The 20,231-nt window shown below is 42.2% G+C and overlaps 1 protein-coding gene across 4 annotated transcripts in view; it reads left to right on the top strand.

Moving 5' to 3' along the window:
* The window catches only part of TGFBR3 (transforming growth factor beta receptor 3), a 205,943-nt gene that overhangs the window by 130,406 nt on the left and 55,306 nt on the right, over window positions 1-20,231 (top strand). For all 4 annotated transcript variants that reach the window (XM_040470959.1, XM_040470957.1, XM_040470958.1 and 1 more), the window contains one exon: window positions 1,709-1,846. In XM_040470959.1, coding sequence (XP_040326893.1) covers window positions 1,709-1,846 — 138 coding nt within the window. The remainder of the gene's footprint in view (window positions 1-1,708; window positions 1,847-20,231) is intronic.

Here is a 20,231-nt window from a genome sequence, read left to right as displayed (position 1 = left end):
GCTGTTAGTAGTTTGCATATGCCAAATGTAAAGATGATCCTAGCTGTGTTGCAAAAACAGGTCATGATAGTATTGCTTGTGTTCTGAAATTTTTCTATAAATTAGCTAGCTACGTCCCTTTGAACCTATCAATATATTCAGCTTTTTTCACCTTTTAGGTAACATCAATTTATAAATTTGCTGTAGTAAATCAATCCTTTAAATAACTGTCTGCCCTCTGTTTCGGCACAGTATTATAGTAAGACATATCTTTGCCTACTGAATGTTTGCAGTCTGTTTCAGAAATTAAGACACACGCTCAACAGTTAATGAGTAGAGATGGTATTATACACCAGAGTGTAAATTATTAATAGAATAAAGTACTTCCATGGCATTGGAAATTAGAGAATTAAATATCCAGTTGGTACTCACCGAGTACCGACCCTGTGCTAAGCTAAGGCATGGGTACTGAAAGTAAAGTTCGAAGTTGTATTATCAGTGACCCGAGAGGCTGTTGTGATAAGCGACATTGGTGTCAAAGGCAGTCCCTACAATAAAAGGCAGAGATATGTTGAGATCAAAGTGGGCCAGCAGCCACTGGAAGACGTAAAATAGTCCAGCTTTGAGTGCTCTATCCCTGATGGCTGTATAGACTCAGATCATAGATCTAGGCCATTTAATGCTCATAAGGATTATGGCTGAGATGTTCCGTTATTCCCAGTGTATTACTCAGTCTCTGTCTTGCCAGCTAAAGTCATTTTTCGTGCTTTCCCTCTCATCACTTTCTGGTGCTCTTGGGTGAGTTCAGCTTGTTAAAATATGTGTTTCTTGGGTCTTGCTTCACCCCTCTGTACAGAAAGCCAGTATGAGACATGCTTATATGAAAGCATCTGTTCAGTATTTCTTTATTCACCCTTTTGCTTCTCTGTGTTCATGTTGACCTATCTTGGCTGGTATGCTCCGGGAGGATGTTGAACCCACTGTTTCCAGCTGTCCTCATAGGTGCTTTTTGATGATGTTAATGATGATAGTGATAACCTATAATAGTCCTTGATCCACTATCAAAAGTGGTCACAGCTTTCTTATCCAGGCTCATGGTTTTCTTCGCTGTTTTGTTTTTGTTTTTGTTTTGGACCAGGTCTGCATACAGTCAGTTTTTATTCTGTGTGTTCTCTATACTTCATTTTTTTTTGGAAAACCCCCTTAAGCTAATAGCTGGGTTGATGAAAACTCCCCTTGGCAGCCCCTTTCCTGCAGTTTTCAGCACTTTTTTTTGGCAGAACTCACTTCACTTTTTAGAGGTTGGAGCTCACCTGGAAGAGAAGAAAGTCCTTTCTCTGGTGATCCACAGGGATGATCCCATGGCATTCCGTAATCCCAGTTTTTAGCTTAATCATTTGACTTGAAGGATAAGGCAGTCTTGAGGGAAGGTAACTTTTGCTCTGTCTTTGCTAACTTTGGGGGGGAAAAAGTGTTCTGTTTGTGTTTCCCTATTACTGGGAGCTGAATCATGTTTTAGTTGAGATTAGTGTGGGTTGCCATTTTTGTAGTAAAAATTGGTCAAATACTGGCAGCAGCATCTAGTTCAACCTAGTATATCTTATCCATAGAACCTAAACTACCTTATAGCTTCTTTTAATGGTGAGCTGTGGAAAAGTATTCCAGATGCTGTGCTGTGTGATTTTAATGGAAAGCCAGTGTTAAGATTTCTCTTTCTGTTGCTTCCTAGGTCACTCTGCACCTAAATCCCATCTCCTCGGTCCACATTCACCACAAGCCTATCGTGTTTGTGCTCAACTCCCCACAGCCCCTGGTCTGGCATCTGAAGACAGAGAGGCTGGCAGTTGGGGTCTCCAGACTTTTCCTGGTAAGTGTTTGAAACCTTCCCAAAGTGTCCTTAGCATAAGGATATAATGACCCTAAAACTTTGCAAGCGTTTTTAAAAGGCTTATTTCATTGAAATAATACCAGAGTCCACAGTGTATTAAATTGAAAGAATGCTCTTAGTGGTATTTGGACAGTGTAGGTAAGCAGTCACGGAAAACAAACACCGCACGTGTGTGTCTGACTGTGGATAGAGGATCTGGTCTAGTTTCCACGTTAGAGCAGGACCTGCAGTCATACTCTGTGTGGCCTGGGCTTTGGTCTCCACTCTGAGACTCCTCTGGTGGCATCAGGAGCAATGTAAACATTGTAAACAGCCACTAGGTGTGTGGTCTCTGACCGCAAAATAAATACACACAAACCCATTCTATTTGTATATAACACAGGCCTACTTTCTGATACGAGGATCTGTTTGTTGAGAGAGTGACACAGCCAGTTCCAAAATGAAAACATTTGTATTTTATAAAAAAGCTGGAACCCAGCTCTTGTGGAAAGATCCAAATATTACCTACTATTTGTAAATCATGTCCTTTTGAGTTTGCCAGAACATTCAAGTTTGCTGGTTGTGGAGAAATTGATGGGTTGTTTGGATGGAATTTTTGGGGTATGATATCATGTCTGATGATGCGCAACACTGCCCTTCGCAGTGATAACTCACATTGTCTACTGCTAGGGCTCCATGCTGATGTCCTTAATTGCAGAGCCTTAGGCTTTTAAGCCTCATCGCCCCAAAGCATCCAAAACAAAAAGAGGCCTCAGTTAATAGTCTTTTTCTTGTATAATGAGCATATCTGTACTTACACTTGAAGAATACACTTAAAAACTCAAAGGTACCTGTTGAATAAAGTAGGAATCCATAATCAGTACAGTTAATAAGTAGATAAATAAATGAGTAAAGAGGGATAAGGGACAGCTCTTCATTATAGTCAGATGCCAATCAGTGATATAGAAGGATAATGGAGTTAGAAATTCCTGGTTTTGCAATCATCATAGTAAAAGTTTATCGGGCAGGAGTCATCAGTAGAAGCAAAATGTAGCAGAAGTGGAGGGAGTTTGAGGAACTGTATATTTTATTTAAATTACCCAAATTACTTACTAATACCAAAAGAAGAAACAATAACTATATATAGTGGAGATACCCTACGGTACCTTAACCAAATCTTCAAAATCAACATCACCAGTATGGGGCACATGGACATTGTGTGCCTTTAAATGTGATAACCTGCATCATTTATGTTATATTCTAGCCAAACATGCACATAACCTGGATCTGGTCATGATGAAGCATCAGGCAAAACCAAATTGAGTGACATTCTATCAAACCCAGATAGGACTTACACAAGAAGCTCTTACCCCAGACTGGCTCCTTCATACTCATAATCATTGTCAATCTCTTGTAACTAAAGGTATTTGTGATAGTAAGTAATGGCCATGATCATAAAGTCTTATGTGCATTTAGCCCTTAGAGTGCTGAGCTATATTGTGCAATACTGTAAACAGTAGCTATAGGTGAGCTATTTAAAATAACTAGGGGCGCCTGGGTGGCTCAGGTGGTTAAGCATCTGCGCTGACAGTGCGGAGCCTGCCTGGGATTCTCTCTGCCCTGCCTCACTTGTTCTTGTTCTCTCTCTCTCTCTCTCTCTCTCTCTCTCTCTCTCTCTCTCTCTCTCCCCCTCTCTCTCTCCCTCTCTCTCTCCCTCTCTCTCCCTCTCTCTCCCTCTCTCTCCCTCTCTCTCCCTCTCTCCCTCTCCCTCTCCCTCTCCCTCTCCCTCTCCCTCTCCCTCTCTCTCTCTCCCTCTCAAAATAAATAAACTTAAAAAAGAAAACTTTTTTAAAACTTAAAAAAACAACTTAAATTAACTAAAATTACAAATACAGTTCCTGAGGCATACCAACCACATTTCAGGTGCTTAGTAGCTACATGAGGCTACCACACTGGGCAGGTTATGGACAGGTTATGAGTAAATGCTTTGCCCACCCGGCTTTGAATCCAAATAGTAACTCAAGGCAAATTATTTTATTTCTTTAAGCCTGATTTTCCTCACTTGTAATAAAGGAAAATTAATAGTCCCAGCATCATGGGGTTGTTATCTTGATTAAAAGAGATTACATGTAGCATGTTTAATACAGTGCCTGACCCCGTTCATAGATATTACCTGTTGTTGTTGTGGCTGTTTATTAATAGTCATAGTAAAGAACACTTGGAAAAGATGTTGAATTTCTATTTTTATTTGTTTATTTAGAGAGAGAGAGAGAGAGAGAGAAAGAGCACACACAGCGGGATAGGGGAAGAGGGAGAGGGAGAGAGAGAATCCCAAGCAGGCTCCACACCCAGCACTGAGTCTGACGCTGCACTTGATCTCAACCATGAGATCATGACTTGAGCTGAAATCAAGGGTCAGATGCTTAACTGACTGAGCCCCTCGTTTTATATATAATATGTATATGTATTATAAAATATAATTTATATTTCTAATTATAAATGTCTAGCTTGGCTTGTCCAAGATTAAAAGGAGTTCCTATTTCTCTGGGCTACAGGTCCAGATGAAAAGTGAGGGCTACATATATCATAGTTGTACTGGTCACTTTCTGGATTCTTCATGAACCTACCCCTCAATGGGTTATAATGGAAAGTATCTTACTCCTACTTATTATTTATTTGCTTTAATTTTAAGATCTGTAAGAACTGCATCTTGGCCATCAGTTTAAAATGCACTAACAGTTAAAAAAGGAGACAGTTTTAGTTAAACAACTTAACATCATCCCTCTTTGGAGTCGATCCCATGTAAGGAGATTGCAGATCAAGTGATGAACCTAAAATTACCAACACAGGGGAGACAGCATTGGGAGAAGCCAAGGATTTACATTCCGGGACACTTGAACTCTACTTTATTATCCAGCAGGCTTTCTTTAGGTAAAATGGTTTTCTCCCATCTGTACATGTCTTCAAGGCCTGGAAAAGCTAGTAGAACATGTGTTGCTCATTCATTTTCTCAGGTCCGTGGAGGAGGTATACAAGCTCTCTCACAAACCAGGTAGCTCTCCCTGACAGTGTGTGAGGTAAAGAGGGTAAAGGCAAGCTCTTTCCTTACTCTGTGTTGCTGGAAAGGAATTTCAGGGTCTGTGCATCCACTGTACAGCCATTGCAGCAGAGGGGTCTGCTGCTGGATGACAGACACACCAGGGATGAGGTCTGTTGATCCATGTATAATAGCTAAGAGTTCAAATTTAGAAACAAGACCATTACATTATTTTACAAACACTTGAGAAGGCCTGTGGGACTTTCAGACACTGGGACTTAGCCGTTTCCATCACTGTCTCCTCCCAGGTTACCCAAAGAGCTCCGAGTTGTGGAGGAGAGAGGCCGTCTCTTGATTCTTTGTCTAAGATGTGTATTAATGTAGTGCCTGCATTACTGTCTTAAAGCTATCTTTACTTTCCAGGTAAAGTTACAGCACTACACAGTTCTGTTTTTTGATTTTTGTCTTAGTTTTTATTTATTTTTTTAAGCAGGGTGGTGAGAAGAGATGAAGCAATGATATCTACTCATCTGTTCAAGATGATGTTTTAATTTAAGTTGACATGTCTGCATTTATTATAGATGCCCAAATTTAAAAGGGAAACATTTCATAATTAGTTAGTAGGAACTTGTGTTGCTCTGAATGTCTCAGCCACCATGAGAATGACTAAAAATATTATACTTCAATACTGTCTGATGAAGGTGTCTGGCTTTTTTTCTGTCAAATCATTCCAGCCCTCCTTATGATTTCACAGTGCAGGCAAGAAGGAGTGTGTCAGGCAGGGGGAAAATGGGATTGAGTTTCCTCTGCGAATGTAGTTCCTTTATCCGGTTGTTCTGGTTATGTAGGAAACGGAATGAAGGGTGATTGTGTCATTGTCAAGCAGTGAGTCTTTGAGTACGAGTCTCACACATGTGTATATGGACGTGCACACGCACATGCATGATGGAGTTGTCACAGCTGTATAGATTTTCTTCTGTAAGGTGTCTGGATGGCCCAGAGAATATTGAGTAGGTTAGAGCTGTCCCTCAGTGCAATTAGAAATAAGAATAATCCTAACCCCTCAGTCTGTCATGTTGAAACTATAAAGAAAAATCTCTTAGAAGGATTTTTATTTTTGCAATTATTTCCACATAGAAGAAGAAGCATAGTTCAGTGGGGCAATAAATATCTGAACTTCCAACCTGAGTTTGCTTAAAAAAAAAAAAATCATAACAATACTAGTTTTTGTTAAGAAACATGATCCAATTTGAATAGACATTTCACCAAAGAAAAAACACAAATGGCTAATAGGCACGTGAAAAGATGTTCAATATCATTAGTCATTAGGAAAATGCAAATTTAAAACCACAATGAGATGCCACTTCACACCCACTAGGATGGGTCTAATAAAAAAGGCAGATAATGACAAGTGTTATTGGGGATTTAGGGAAATTGGAACCCTCATAAATTGCCGACAGTAAAGTAAAATGCTGCTTTGGAAGACAATTGGGCAAAACCTAGGTGTACAGAAAAAAAAATCACCCACAAATGTTCTCAGCAGCATTATTCTTAACAACCAAAAAGTAGTAGAAACAGCCCAAATATCCATCAACTGATGGAGGGGCTAAAAAAAATGTAGATCCAGGGTGCCTGGGTGGCTCAGTCAGTTGAATGTCTGACTTTGGCTCAGGTCGTGATCTCACAGTTTGTGAGTTCAAGCGCCGCATTGTGCATGGAGGCTTCTTGGGATTCTCCCTGTCTCCCTCTGTCTCTGCCCCTCTTGTAGTGGGGAGGGGAAGAGAGAGAATCCCAAGCAGGCTCGGTGCTGTTGGTGCAGAGCCTGACATGGGGCTCGATCTCACAAACCGTAAGATTATGACCTGATCCGAAGTCAAGAGTCAAACACTTAACCACCTGAGCCACCCAGGAGCCCCTAATCTTGTTTTACTCTATTCTAAACCTGAGTGCGCTCTCCTGCAAGGTCTACAGACTCAGAGCCTTGGGACAAGCAGAAAATCTCAAGATGACACATAAAATGTCTAATCCAGGGGCCTTACGCAGCCTTTTAATGTCAGGCTTAGTTGCTTTGCATGCTTATAAGGAAGAAAGGTATCTAAGATAAGGAAACCTCGAAAAATAAGCAGCAACTTCTTCCAATCTCACTTGTTCTTGGGATTACTGTGCTGCAACTTATATTTTCCATCCATTGACATTATAAAAAGAAAGAAATGTGTGTATACATGTATATGTTTGAGTGGAGGTGTGGAGTGGGAGGGGATATTGGTTTCTAAGATAAGGTTTCCAGAGTTAAGAGAGATACAGGATGCCCATTAAGTTTGAATTTCAAATAAACAACAAATACTTTTTTTTTAGTATGCCCATATGATACTTGGGGCATATTCATATTAAAAAATTATTCATTGTTTAACCAAAACTCAAATTTAATTAGCTATTCTGTATTTTATCTCACAGCTGTACTCAGAGGTAATTTGGGTTTTTCTTTCTGGTTAACAGCCTGGCCTGGGTACCAGGAGGCCTGAGCACTAAGTGGCTCTGTCACTAACTAGTTCTGTATTATTGGGCAAAATCACTTACTTGGGCCTCAGTTTCCTCATCTCTAAAGTAAGGAGGTGGTAGTAGCCAGTCTCTGAAATTCCTCTCAGCTTTTAAACTCTCTGATTCGTTGATAATATGAATGTTAGATATTATATCCCAATTTAATTGGAAACAGAAAATGGTAATCTGAACATTGCCTCTTCAGCAAATCCAAGTAAATATCAGGGCAGGGCAGTTGGAAAAAAAAAAAAAAATGAGAGAAACCAAACGCAATGCTATTGGCTTTGGAATAAAAACAAATCAAAATTTAATCCTAATGAAAAATGTAAATTAATACCAGTTACAGGCTTAATATTTAAAATCTAGTTTTGTGTGTCTGAGAAGAAGGGAGGGGTAGGTGAAGAGGCGGGTGTTGCCAAAAATCTGGTTTATTCCTTTTACTTGCACTTGGGGGGGGGGGGGTGGAAAGGTCTAAATTTTTGGGCCTCTGCCACCAAACCACAGGCAGTTCTCTGGTCCGCACTGCAGTTTGGATGACTGACAAGGCTCAGTGAAAAACAAGTGCTATTTGTTTTCCTGTGCCCAGTATTTAACTGGAAATCAGAAGGCAAAATTTCCAATCAGTTGTTAAATAGCCCCAGATGTGTGCTTAGCTCCACTCTAGGAAGGGACGTGCACAGCCTAAACCACAGCGCATGTCCAGGCCTTCCTTTTCTTAACTCCAAGTGATGTGTAACTGAGAGTTGTAGTATCCAAAAATGCCCTTTGAATAACTCAGGCATTCAAGTTTGGTTGTGAAGGAGGGAACTTAAAAAAAAAAAAAAAAAAAAAAAAAAAAAAAGGAAAATCCCTGTATTCTCCACTATGTTGCATTTTAAAATCTGGAAATGATTTTTTTTTTTTTTTTCTAAATTCCTCCTTTCCCTTGCTTGGCACTTCTCCCCACGCTTAGAAAAACATTAGATTAGCATACCTGCTATGACGGTTTCTGTATCCACTTGTTCATTCATCCAACAACCAGTTTTGAGTGCCTACAGGATGCTGGGGACTGTGCTAGGTATGGAGGGTTTCAGAGAGAAATGGAATGGACTGCCTGCCCTCCAGGAGCTACCCATTACATAGGAGAGATGGTTAAGAGATTGGGAATTGCAGGGGCGCCTGGGTGGCGCAGTCAGTTAAGCGTCCGACTTCAGCCAGTCCGACTTCAGTCCGACTTCAGTCCGACTCTCGCGGTCCGTGAGTTCGAGCCCCGCGTCGGGCTCTGGGCTGATGGCTCAGAGCCTGGAGCCTGTTTCCGAATCTGTGTCTCCCTCTCTCTCTGCCCCTCGCCTGTTCATGCTCTGTCTCTCTCTGTCCCAAAAATAAATAAACATTGAAAAAAAATTTTTTTTTAAAAGATTGGGAATTGCATTTCAAAGTTTTAAAAATGTTTTTATTTATTTTTGAGAGAGGGAGAGTGTGAGCAGGGGAGGGCAGAGAGAGAGGGAGACGCAGAATCTGAAGCAGGCTCCAGGCTCTGAGCTGTCAGCTCAGAGTCCGATGTGGGGCTTGAACCCATGAACCACGAGATCTGACTTGAGCCAAAATTGAACGCTTGATAGATTGAGCCACCCAGACACCCCAGGAGTTGCATTTCAGTGTAAAATGTACCATTGTTGGTACCAGTGTAAAATGTACCATTGTTGGGTGGCTTGGTTAAGCTTCTGACTTCGGCTCAGGTCATGATCTCACAGTTCTTGAGTTCTAGCCCCACGTTGGGCTCTGTGATCACAGTTGAGCCTAGAGCCTGCTTTGGATTCTCCCTCTCTCTGCCCACCCCCTGCTCTCTCTGTCTCTCTGTCTCTCTCTCAAAAAGAAACATTAAAAAAAAAAATTTAAAAAAAAGTACCATTGTTGGATCCTGAAAATTGGAGAAAATGAGAATTCTCTTCTTCCAAATGCAATGAAGGCAGCTCCCTCGGTGAGGCTGACGGAGGAGCAGTGTGGGTCGGGGTTGCGGACACAAGAATAGGTTTTTGCTCAACCAGGAATGTCACTCCTGTGTACTAGGAGTGTATAGACTAGGGCTCTAGATATACCATTTTGGATTTTCCAGTTAGGCTTTCCCCTAAACAAATTCTCTCTCAAAGACAGATTAAATAACTAAACATTTCAAGATTGGTTCTTCTTCTTTTTAAAAAATGTCTCTTGTGGAATGACTCACTGTGCCCTTTGGGATATTCCGAGTGGTTGTGTACCATGCATTTTTGTTCCAGAGGCTGCTTATCTGTTGGTTTTGTGGCTTGTCCATAAGAGCCCTAATTGTAAGGGGCTTGATCCTCTCATGAACTAGGGTCAGTCAACTACCATATTTCGTAGGAATGAGTTTCTGGCCCATTTGTGGTCAAGAGAGCTCTTCCTAAATGTCACTGTGGCAATTAGAGCATTGGAATGAGTCCAGTTTCAGTTGGTAATCCTGGTCCAGAAAGAGTTTTTTGGAAGACTTCCTAGGATTATCTTAACTTGCTGGGTTAAGGCTTGTGAATGTTGCCAGTGAGTGGCCCCTTGGCCTTGTGAGGTTTGCCTGGGTGTATTCTTCCCGCTTGAGACATCCTGTCCTGGAGGGTTCACGCAAGCGTAGACTTTTCCTGGCTCCACTGGACTTTCTGTGTCATGTCTGTGTGCAGGCCTGGGCTCCAGCTCTGTGAAGGCTTTGCTTTCACTCAACAAATTGAGGTTAAATAAACTCTATTTTACCAAGGAGAGAAGGTAGGTTTCTTCGTGTAGAGTCCCATTCCTTCCTTTAAGGCTTTGCTGTCTAAGGCTACTCTGGCAACCTGATGGATCTGCCCTTCCCAAGCTTTGGGCAATTGTATCAAACATCATATGTCTGGTGCCCTTGGTTAATGTGGTAGGCAGCTTGCAAGGGGCTGTTTGGTAGAAAAAGTGAGTGTTTTGTTAAGGGAGGTTGCAGAATAATTTTTCGTGTAATAGGAAGGGGAGAAACTTATCTCCTGGGAGATTCTGGTGAGGTCAGCTTGAAAGCTTGTGGCTGTGCCATGGTCCTCTCACTGCAGACAGTGAGGCCCTTGGTAAGCATTCCCCACAGGTGGCCTGCAGTTCCCATCTCTAATGGGGACTGCATGATGGCCTGACTCCTTCCTGGGAATGGAGTCATTGGACTTATTTGAGGCAGCCCAGCGCCGACACTCTAAACCTCCATCATCCAAACCCCTAGCTTGGAAGTGGATTTCTGCAGAGGAAGGGGTCCCTTTAGCCTTTCTTGTTTCTTTGTCCAAGGTAGAATTTATATCCCGAGAATAGTTTTTGCCCTTGGTTTTTGCCTTTGGTGCTAATACCCTATCCTCAGATGGCCTCTTAATGCCACCAGGCCAGGGAGTCCTCCTTACTCTCCTGCCTTGTCCTGTTTCGGTGGCGAATGACACAACTGTGATCTTGGGACCCAGGGTATACCTGAAAGTCAGGGGCTTAGCCATCTGCCACCTCTGCCAAAAGCCCACAAAAGCTCATTTGATCTCTAGCCATTCTGTGTTTATGACATAGTCTGTTCTGGAGATTCTATAGTTTCTGGCTGATACAGGCTGCTGGGTGATGTTCAGTGCTACTGTTTGGAGCCAGCACTGCTCCAGCCCTTGAAAACAGGGTTCATATATCCTTTTCTGGAAGTTCAGACAAGAAGGCTACAGTCCAGGCATAGTGAGGAATGAATTATGGCCTGTCAACCTTATGATCTGCCAGACAACCCTTGTGGCCCATTGTGAGGCTATGTATACATGTATGTGTACATTTGACAAACACTTAGTGCATGAGCCATGTGCTAGGCACTCTTCCAAGTACTTCACATATATTACCTTATTTAACCTTCATAACAAGCCTGTAAAGTAGGTACAATTCTTATCCTCATTTTAACATGAGGAAATCATTTCCACAAAGGGAGATTAAGTTAATTTGTGCCTGATCACACAGCTAGTAAATAAATGGCATGTATAACCCATGTATAGTGCTTAGAATAGTGCCAGGCACATAGTAAGTGCTTGATAAATGTTAGCAATAATAATAAGTATTTTTTAATGATAAGGACTAGTAGTTTGGGTTACCTTTTTCCCTACTTTCTCCCTTTTATCTCCTATCTTGGACTTTGATCCGGGGTTTGAATGGGAGCACATTGGTGTAGCCAGGGATATTGGAATTTAATTGTCCACTGTCGTCTGACCCAGGGCTTTCCTTTTGCAGAGGGAAGGTATTTAGGTTGAACGATTTCCCCTGATATCTAGATGCAGGACATTGCCCTGATCACAACCAACTACATATAACAATAGTTTTCCTAGATACCGTGTGAAGCTTTTGAACTAGTGTCAGTCATTGCCCTCCCGCTGACTGGAGGTTAGTCACTGAGGCTGCCACCTTAAAAATAGCATTCCAAAAGCGACTAACCCCCCCTCAACCCCCTGGTGTTTTGAGCTGTTTTTTTCTCCAGTTGTTTTCCCCTTTGCTTAGAGCCCCTGCCATCATCCCTCAGTCACAGATAGTGCAAAGAAGGTAGCTGGATGGCCTCCTGAGGGACGTACATAATCTAAGTGCCCCTTACTTTTCAGAAAGGTAAATGGAGACCTCACTGGGGACAGTCACACCACTTGATTCAAGGGTGTGACTTTGATGTCCTCTGTAACCCTGGTCTCCAGCCTGGAACCACTAATGACTGTCCCAGCGACAAGGGCTTCAGAATTGAACCTGAAGAGCCAAATCAGGGTATCACTCACCACCAGATCCAGTGAGGAGCTGGCGTGAAATTGCCTCTCTGGTTTCATTTCAGCAGTGTGTCGTGAATGGCTTGCTACAGTACTGGGATCTAGGTAATGCCAGTATTTCAGTTGGGTGTGGGTGTTAAAATTGCTTCTTGATCCTTTTTCCAACAACATTGTCCCCCAGGCTCCTCTGGTTAGCTTGTCTCTGAATAAAGCTTTACCAGAATACCCTGCATAGCCCTCTGTCTTTCACCCTCTAGGATCATTTATTTCTTCATCCGGGGTGGCCTGGAAAATGGATGTAAGTGTAGAAACATGGCCTGCCTTTGGTTGAGAGCTAATGTTAGGAAGGTCAAGAGGGCTCCAGCCATTCTTGGGGCTGAAGGCCCTACCTCCATCATGCACCCCTGAAGGAAATATCCTTTAGAACCTTTTTTTCCTAAACTGTTCTTAGGTCTGGGGTTGCTTGGCCAGAATATGCAGCTCCATTTCTCTTCAAGCCTTCATCAGCCATTCACAGAAGCTGTAATAGTCAGTGGTTATCCAAAGAAAGAGAACCAGTAGGGGATATACATAAAGAGATTTCTTGCAAGGAATTGGTTTATGCCGTGTGGAGACAGACAAGGCATGGCAGAAATCTGCAGATTGGTGATCAGGAAGGAGGGCTGGAACTCTCCAGCCTGAGTGGAAGCTGCTGTCCACAGGTGGGATTTCTTCTCAGGGAAGCCTCAGCCCTGCTCTTAAATCCTTCAACTGATTGAATCAGGCCCACCCAGATTATCTAAGATAATTGCCCTTATTTATTTATCTGATTATGGCTGTGAATCACACCTACAAAATACCTTCACAGCAACATCTAGATTAGAGTTTGATTGAATAATAGGATATAATAGGAATAATAATAGCCAAGCCAAGTTGACATATAAAACTGACCATCACAGGGAGCATTTATATCTTAAATTTATACACCCTGATAATTCTTGCCAACCTAGGTCTACCATAGTTTCTCTTCAAATGATTTCAGATCCTTTGGCAGCTTTTGTTGTTTACTATACCCAATCTTTCTTCTTCCCAACAAGTAATTACTTTGTTCCCATAACAGTCATCACTATTTCTGTCTGCCCCTTCCATTTCCATTTTCTCTCCCCTACTTTTTCCAGCTGAACTCCTTAGACTGCTGGGGAAGGGGGAGAAAGAGAAGGAAATAACCAAACAGAACGGGGGAATCTCTATGCAAACATCAGGAAAGGACATAGTCCCCTGCTTTGCCTTACTGCTTTCCCTTTTCACTCTCTTAAAAGCCTGGATTTGTATTGCATAGTTTTTGGAGTCTAATAGACATTTTAATTCTGCACTTGTCCCTTGCTAAAGCTATGCAATCTGGGGCTTTATGTAACCTCTCAGAGCACTAGTATCTTCAGTTGTCCCATGTGAAGATTCAGAATCTATGAAACGTTCACTTAGTAAGTGATCAGTAAGAACCTTCATGGCTATTCTCTCCCAGTGTTCTGTTGATAGGAGGCTAAGGTGGGGCTCTGTCTACCCAGATCTACTGATTTCTTGAGTTCAGTAGTTGACCACTCCATGGTAGTGGAGTAGAAACAGCTCTCTAATGGGAAAGAAAGCCTCTGGTTCTGTTGTCAGCCTGCTTTCTACCAGCTGTGTGCCTCGGGCCGATCCTGTAGCTTCTCTGAGCGTTAATTTCCTTGTCTGTAAAATAGAACTTAGATTATATATTTGATGAAGAGGAACACTATAAAGAGAATTCTAGGAACCTATTAGGAGCCAAGCACTTACAAAGTTCAATTTGTGCTCTTGAACCTGGGTTGGCAGATTGGATATAACTTAAAAGAAAAATAAAAGAATCTTCCCTAGCTAGGGATTCCCAGAAGCATGTTTGGAGGGCAAAAACAGATAGAGGATCATGGCAAGTGATGATAATGATGTCAACATTTTGTTTTTTCCTGGAAAAATACCCTTTAGATGGCAAGTACGCTTTAAATTTTGAATCACGCTCATCCTAAAATCCTGCTAACACTGGCAGATGAGAAAGGTAAGTTTAGGAATCTGGAGAGCTCATTTTGTAAGACCATCAAGGGTCCCTCTGTGACCTGGGACTCTACTTTGGAAAACTCTACATTGTAAAGCAGCTCATGCTTCATTAATTTGGTAACCTGTGTGGACTGAGTCTGTCTTTCAGATGCAGTGACATATTTTGCTTCCCTTTGTATATTCACATATACTATCGTTTCTGTAACATTTCCACGGGAGATTAGAGGATTGCTTTTGTAGTGGCTTACATTCAAGTTTGTGCGTGTTTATAGTGAGAGGGCTGCATCTCAGAGCTTTGTTCTTGGCATGTGTAAACATGTTGGGTGTTAAGAACAGAGGGCTGTTTCAATCCTTTAGTTCTCTATATTCCATTTCAGCAAAAATAAAAATTAAAAGCAGAGGGTGACCATCATGAATGTTTTGAGAAAAAGTGTTGAATATTAGTTTTAAGTCATTTTAAAGGAAGAAGGTAATCTGGTTTTAGATACAAAATTAAAATCACCCAAGATTTTTAAATGGTTGCATGGATTTGTGTTTCTTGAATGCATGATTGGCAGATGCCATAATCACATGGCTCATGAATATGTAGCATTACAAATTAAGACTGTAGGTTCATGGGCATGGAAGTTATTATTTCTTTAAAACAAACTTAAAAAAAAAGCATTGAGTCATGATATATGGTTAATAGAAAACATGTTTCAGATCATATTTCACCTCACGTGGCTTTGGAGGAAATAGGCAAGCACAGCCCTCCCAGGAATTGGGTAGGAAAAACGTGTGATTTTCCTCTTTCAGAATGTAGGGTTTAGTCCTCATTTGGGAGGTAAATATTTCAGTACTGTTCCAGTACTTTATGTTAGTTTGTTTTTACTGGATGGACTTTGTGCACAAAATACACCAAAGCATCATCTCAATGCCTTTCTGTGTGGGCACTGTTAGATGAATTCTAGGACCCATCTGCCATCAATACTATTGATATAAAAACCTAAATTCAAGAGAAATGCCTATTCTACTTTACGTCTTTTTTCCCCTCTAGAATGGAAGGAACTAGCAAATACTTGACACCAAAGGTGTTTTGGAAATGTCGATGTGTTTTTCTTTGCTTTTTTTGTTTTCCTTGTTATGCTCTATTTTCCCAGTCAGGCAACTCCAAAAAGAGATTTGTCTGCACAGGAGTCAGGGAAAAGAAATAGGAATGGTAAAAGTTACGGACAGGGCAAGGGGAGAGGAGCTGATCCTGATTGTCCACACGCTGCACTTTCATCAACGCCAAAGTCATGTAAATGTGTGAAGCTGGGTGTGTGAGCAGAGCAGCCCCAAGGAGCTTTGTAACCTGAATAGCAGGCGCTCACCAGCCACAGCTCAAGCTCCAAATGGACCACAGCTGAGCTATAGGGCGTGTGTATGTGATTCCTGGAACAGATTTTCCTCTGCGATGTCAGCAGGCTTTTCTTCATCTTTGGGGAGCTGTGTCTCCTCTGATTTCACAAGGCCCATTTCTTTCTTTTCAGATGTGCAAGAAGATGACTCTATCCATGACTTGGCTTTACTCTCTCGTCTTGTTTTGTTTTTTTTTCTTTTTTCTACCACTGCAGAGGAGAAGATTCATACTTGATCACCATGCTGCAATCCTGTTCCTGTTTGCTTCACAAAGATTATTTGAAATTTAAATAATATTTGTATCTGTGGCCTACAGCAATGATCCTCAGCTATGCATTGGAATCATGGGGTGGTGGGAGGAAGGTTATAATGCAGTTTCCTGGACCCCACATTCCCACCCATCCTGGAATCTCCAGGATGATTATACTGGTCTAAGGATCACACTTTGTGAAGCATTGGATTTGAGATGGCTTCTTGACATTAATTTATGTTCTGAGACCAGATCAAGAAGCAGATGGCTAGATGGATATTATCAGTGTTTCCTTACAATCATATTGGAGGAGGTCCTGGAGTAATACTGTCCAATAGAAATAAAATGTGAACCACAGAGGGAATTTAAAATCTTTTGTTAGTACATTTATTTATTTATTTATTAAAAAAAATTTTTTTTCAACGTTTTTTTATTTATTTTTGGGACAGAGAGAGACAGAGCATGAACGGGGGAGGGGCAGAGAGAGAGGGAGACACAGAATCGGAAGCAGGCTCCAGGCTCTGAGCCATCAGGCCAGAGCCTGACACGGGGCTCAAACTCACCGACCGCGAGATCGTGACCTGGCTGAAGTCGGACGCTTAACCGACTGCGCCACCCAGGCGCCCCTGTTAGTACATTTAAAAGGGAAAGGAAAGGCACCTGGATGGCTCAGTCACTTAAGTGTCTGACTCTTGATTTCAGCTCAGGTCATGATCTCAGGTTCGTGAGATCGAGCCCCAAGGCTGGCTGTACACTGACAGCATGGAGCCCGCTTGGGATTCTCTCTCTCTCCGTCTCTCTCTCTCTCTCTCTCTCTCTCTCTCTGTCTCTCTCTCTCTCTCTCTCTCTCTCTGCCCCTCCCCCCACACATGCTCATTCTCTCCCCCTCTCTCTTACTCCCTCTGTCTCTCCCTTTCAAATAAATAAACATAAAAATATATTGTTAAAAAGTAAGGGAAATAAGTGAAATTATTTGTAATGGCATATGTAATTTAACACAGTATATCTACATAATAGCATTTAACATAATCAATAAAAAATTGTTGAGGTTTCTTTAATCTTGTACTATATGACACAGTACAAAATCTAGTATGTATTTTACAGTTGCAACACAGGTCAGTTTATTTAGCAATATTTCAAGTGTTCAATGGAGTGTGGCTACTGTATTGGACAGCTATAGAGCAGGTACAGGGTGCTCTGAGCCATTGGCAGACACGTGACTGATCAAAGTGCTCGTTCTCATTTCTCCACTACTTCCGTATGTGAATGACCTCAGAGTCCTTCTTAGCACAGAACTTTAGGCAGGTACTACCAGTTGATTGGACCTCAAGATTCATTCATTCACTAAATACTTCTTGAATATCTTTTCTAAATACAGCACTATTTTAGGTGCATCAGGTATACCCATGAACAAAGCAAAGATCCCAGCCTCTGAAGGAGCTTACATTCTGGTAGGAGGAGATGGACAATAAACATAATAAATAAGTAAATTATATGGTAGTTTAGAAGGTGACTTTCCAAGAACATGGAAAGCAGGTTTGGGGGTGTATCAGGATTGCTAGAGTGGGGGCTGCTGGGTGGTTGGATTGTAATTTTTAATTGGCCCCATTGAGAAGATAACATGTGACTGGGTGAGGAGAAACTTCAGGTGAGACTTCTTTTTTTTTTTAATGTTTATTTATTTTTATGAGACAGAGCATGAGTAGGGGAGGAACAGAAAGAGACGGAGACATAGAATCCAAAGCAAGCTCCAGGCTCTGAGCTGTCAGCATAGAGCCCAATGCGGGGCTTGAACTCACAAACCACGAGTCATGACCTTAGCCGAAGTCAGATGCTTAACCAACTGAGCCACCCAGGTGCCCCTAGATGGGACTTCCTTATCAGGACTGTTCATCAGGGAACATTCTTCGTAAGGTGAGGGCAGTGGGGAGGGGATAGAGGAAAGGGAGGGGAAGGGCATAGGATGAGTGAATCCTTATAGTATGGTACTACCTTCTCTCTCCCCCCTCACCGAAGACCAAACTAACTCGGGGGAGGCCCACAGGGATACTGTGATGCAACCACCAGGCCTCTGAGTCAGCTGATGTGCTGAGTTAAGTGCTAAAACAGAGAGCCTCAGTTCCAGGAAAATGGTGACTGCACCCATCGGCTAGGATTTGTTCACCTCACTAGAACTTGGGAGATAAATCTTGAGGCTTCCATGGATCTGCTTAGGACTTTAAGAGTTAAAGTTTAAATGCAGGTGTGGAAACAAAAAGGGCTGGTTGCCTCTTTGCTTTTTTCTTGCTCTTTTGGACAAGGTTGTTGAATCTGATCCAGAAAAAATAATAAACTTGGCTCTCGTTGCCTAGCCGTAAGTTCTTGTAATAAAACTCCCAGCACTGGCAGATAGAGTAATGTTCTGCTCTTTAAAAAAAAATCTGGTAGCATAACCAGAATCTACAATACAAATGTTGTGCATGGTTTAAGTAGGGAAGAGCATTCGGGAGGTGGCTCAGTGTGCATCTCAGTAGCCTGGGGTTTGTTGGGCAGTAAAGTGCTTCACGTTTGCCCCTTCTTGCCAAGGATCGGGATTCTTAAAGCTCTATGCTCCGTTCATTCCCACGGGGAGATGTTTGTCATGTCAGGGAATGTCAGAGGATTGGGTTTTAATTAGCAAGCAGGAGGAAAGTTCGCTGAATTCAAGGGAGGACATGGAATGATGTAAGAATTTGTTTTTAGGTGGAGGTATTGGGTGAAAAGGCAAATCATGGGCTTTAAATGTTGGCTGAAAGAGCATTTCCACAGGCAGTGAGAGAAGTAAGGAGTTTGGGTTACAGGAATGAAGAAACTATGGCATATCCTTTCCTGTAAGTAACAGAACCGATTCTCATTCAGCAAGCAATTATGGAGTCCCTGCTTTGTGCCAAGCTCCATGCCACGCAAGCCCCGGAGATTTAGAATGAGCAAAGTGCTTGATTGACCCTTGAGCTGTTTTTCTTTATCAGTTTTGCTGATAAAGAGTCACATTTCATGTGAGAGAGGGGCTCGACTAGAGGTCTGACAAGGCACCTGTGCGCTGCTCCACCCTGAAGACAGAAGGGGAGTCTGGGAGGCTTCACAGAGAAGGTGGCTCTGTGGAAGTTCAAGGAGAGTTACCAGATGAGGAAGGCTGGAAAGAGCAGTCCAGGTGGGAGGGACCTGGATGTAACAAGACTCAGGAGCCTCAAGTAGCAGGATGTGTTCTGCCACCAAGCGATTCCATATGGTGAGTACATGGGGGAGTGGTAGCCAGTGGGGCAGGCAGAGGCCCTTTCTGGTCATATGCCATTTAAGATGCTTAGATACTGTCCTGCATCGTCATGAGTTTACTCTTTAGAAAGATCTCCCAGCAACAGGGTGGAGGAGTGATGGAAGGAGACCAGATTGGAAGATAGGGAGTTACTCTAGTGGTTGAGATGCAGGTGTCTTGAGATACAGGGCCAGAAATGGGGTGGCGGCATGGCAAGAACCCACCAATAAGGTGGAGTAAAAGAAAATACCTGCCATTTTATCCAAATATAAAATCCTTGCTCTTAACATTTTTTAAAACATTTCCATATTCACTCATAGTTATTTTCCTTGAAGTGGTGATTGTAGCCCCTCCTTGTATTAGAAAAATATTGTTTTTTGCTCTTCTCTTTATGTCTGTGTTCTTCCACAGACTGTAACCCAATCCAGACTCAAATAAGGATACCATACCATGAAGATCAGGTAGGAGACTAGAGTGCCAGATGGTAGGGGGGATGACAGTGATAGATCATGTGTTTATTTCAGCAGGGTTCTTAACAGGTTCTAGCATGATGCCCTTACAGACCAGGTGAGGACAGTTCTATGGGGTTACTTTGTAGTTGATGAACAACCTGGGACCCCAGCATGTGCTGTTTAGCATCTTTGGGTCAGCATGGGAGTATACCTGTAAGTCACAGACCTTAGCCTGGTCTTATTCCACTGCTCAAGTATTTAGATGAATGTATAGAAGGCACGCATGTGCAATTCAGTGATATTGACAGCTAACAGAATAAGGATTTCCTTAAATGTTTATTTATTTATTTTGAGAGAGAAAGAGAGTGCAAGCATGAGCGGGGAAGGGACAGAGAGAGGGAAAGCGAGGACCCCAAGCAGGCTCCATGCTCAGCACAGAGCCCGATGTGTCACCTGATCCCACCACCGTGAGGTCATGACCTGAGCCGAAATCAAGAGTCAGACGCTTAACCAACTGAGCCACCCAGGCGCCCCCAGAATAAGGATTTTTATGTGTCCGACACAGATTTGAAATATGGGTCTAAGGAATAAATATAAGACTTTGTGTTTCTATGAAAGAATTACTGCTATAAGGGAAGGATAGAAAGAGCCTCAACCCGG

The sequence above is a fragment of the Herpailurus yagouaroundi genome, unplaced genomic scaffold, assembly GCF_014898765.1.
Source record: "Herpailurus yagouaroundi ecotype Mexico unplaced genomic scaffold, PumYag 77, whole genome shotgun sequence".
In the NCBI taxonomy this organism is placed as follows: Eukaryota; Metazoa; Chordata; class Mammalia; order Carnivora; family Felidae; genus Herpailurus; species Herpailurus yagouaroundi.
Note: the sequence above shows the minus strand (reverse complement) of the source record. Positions and strands in the feature narration are given on the sequence as shown.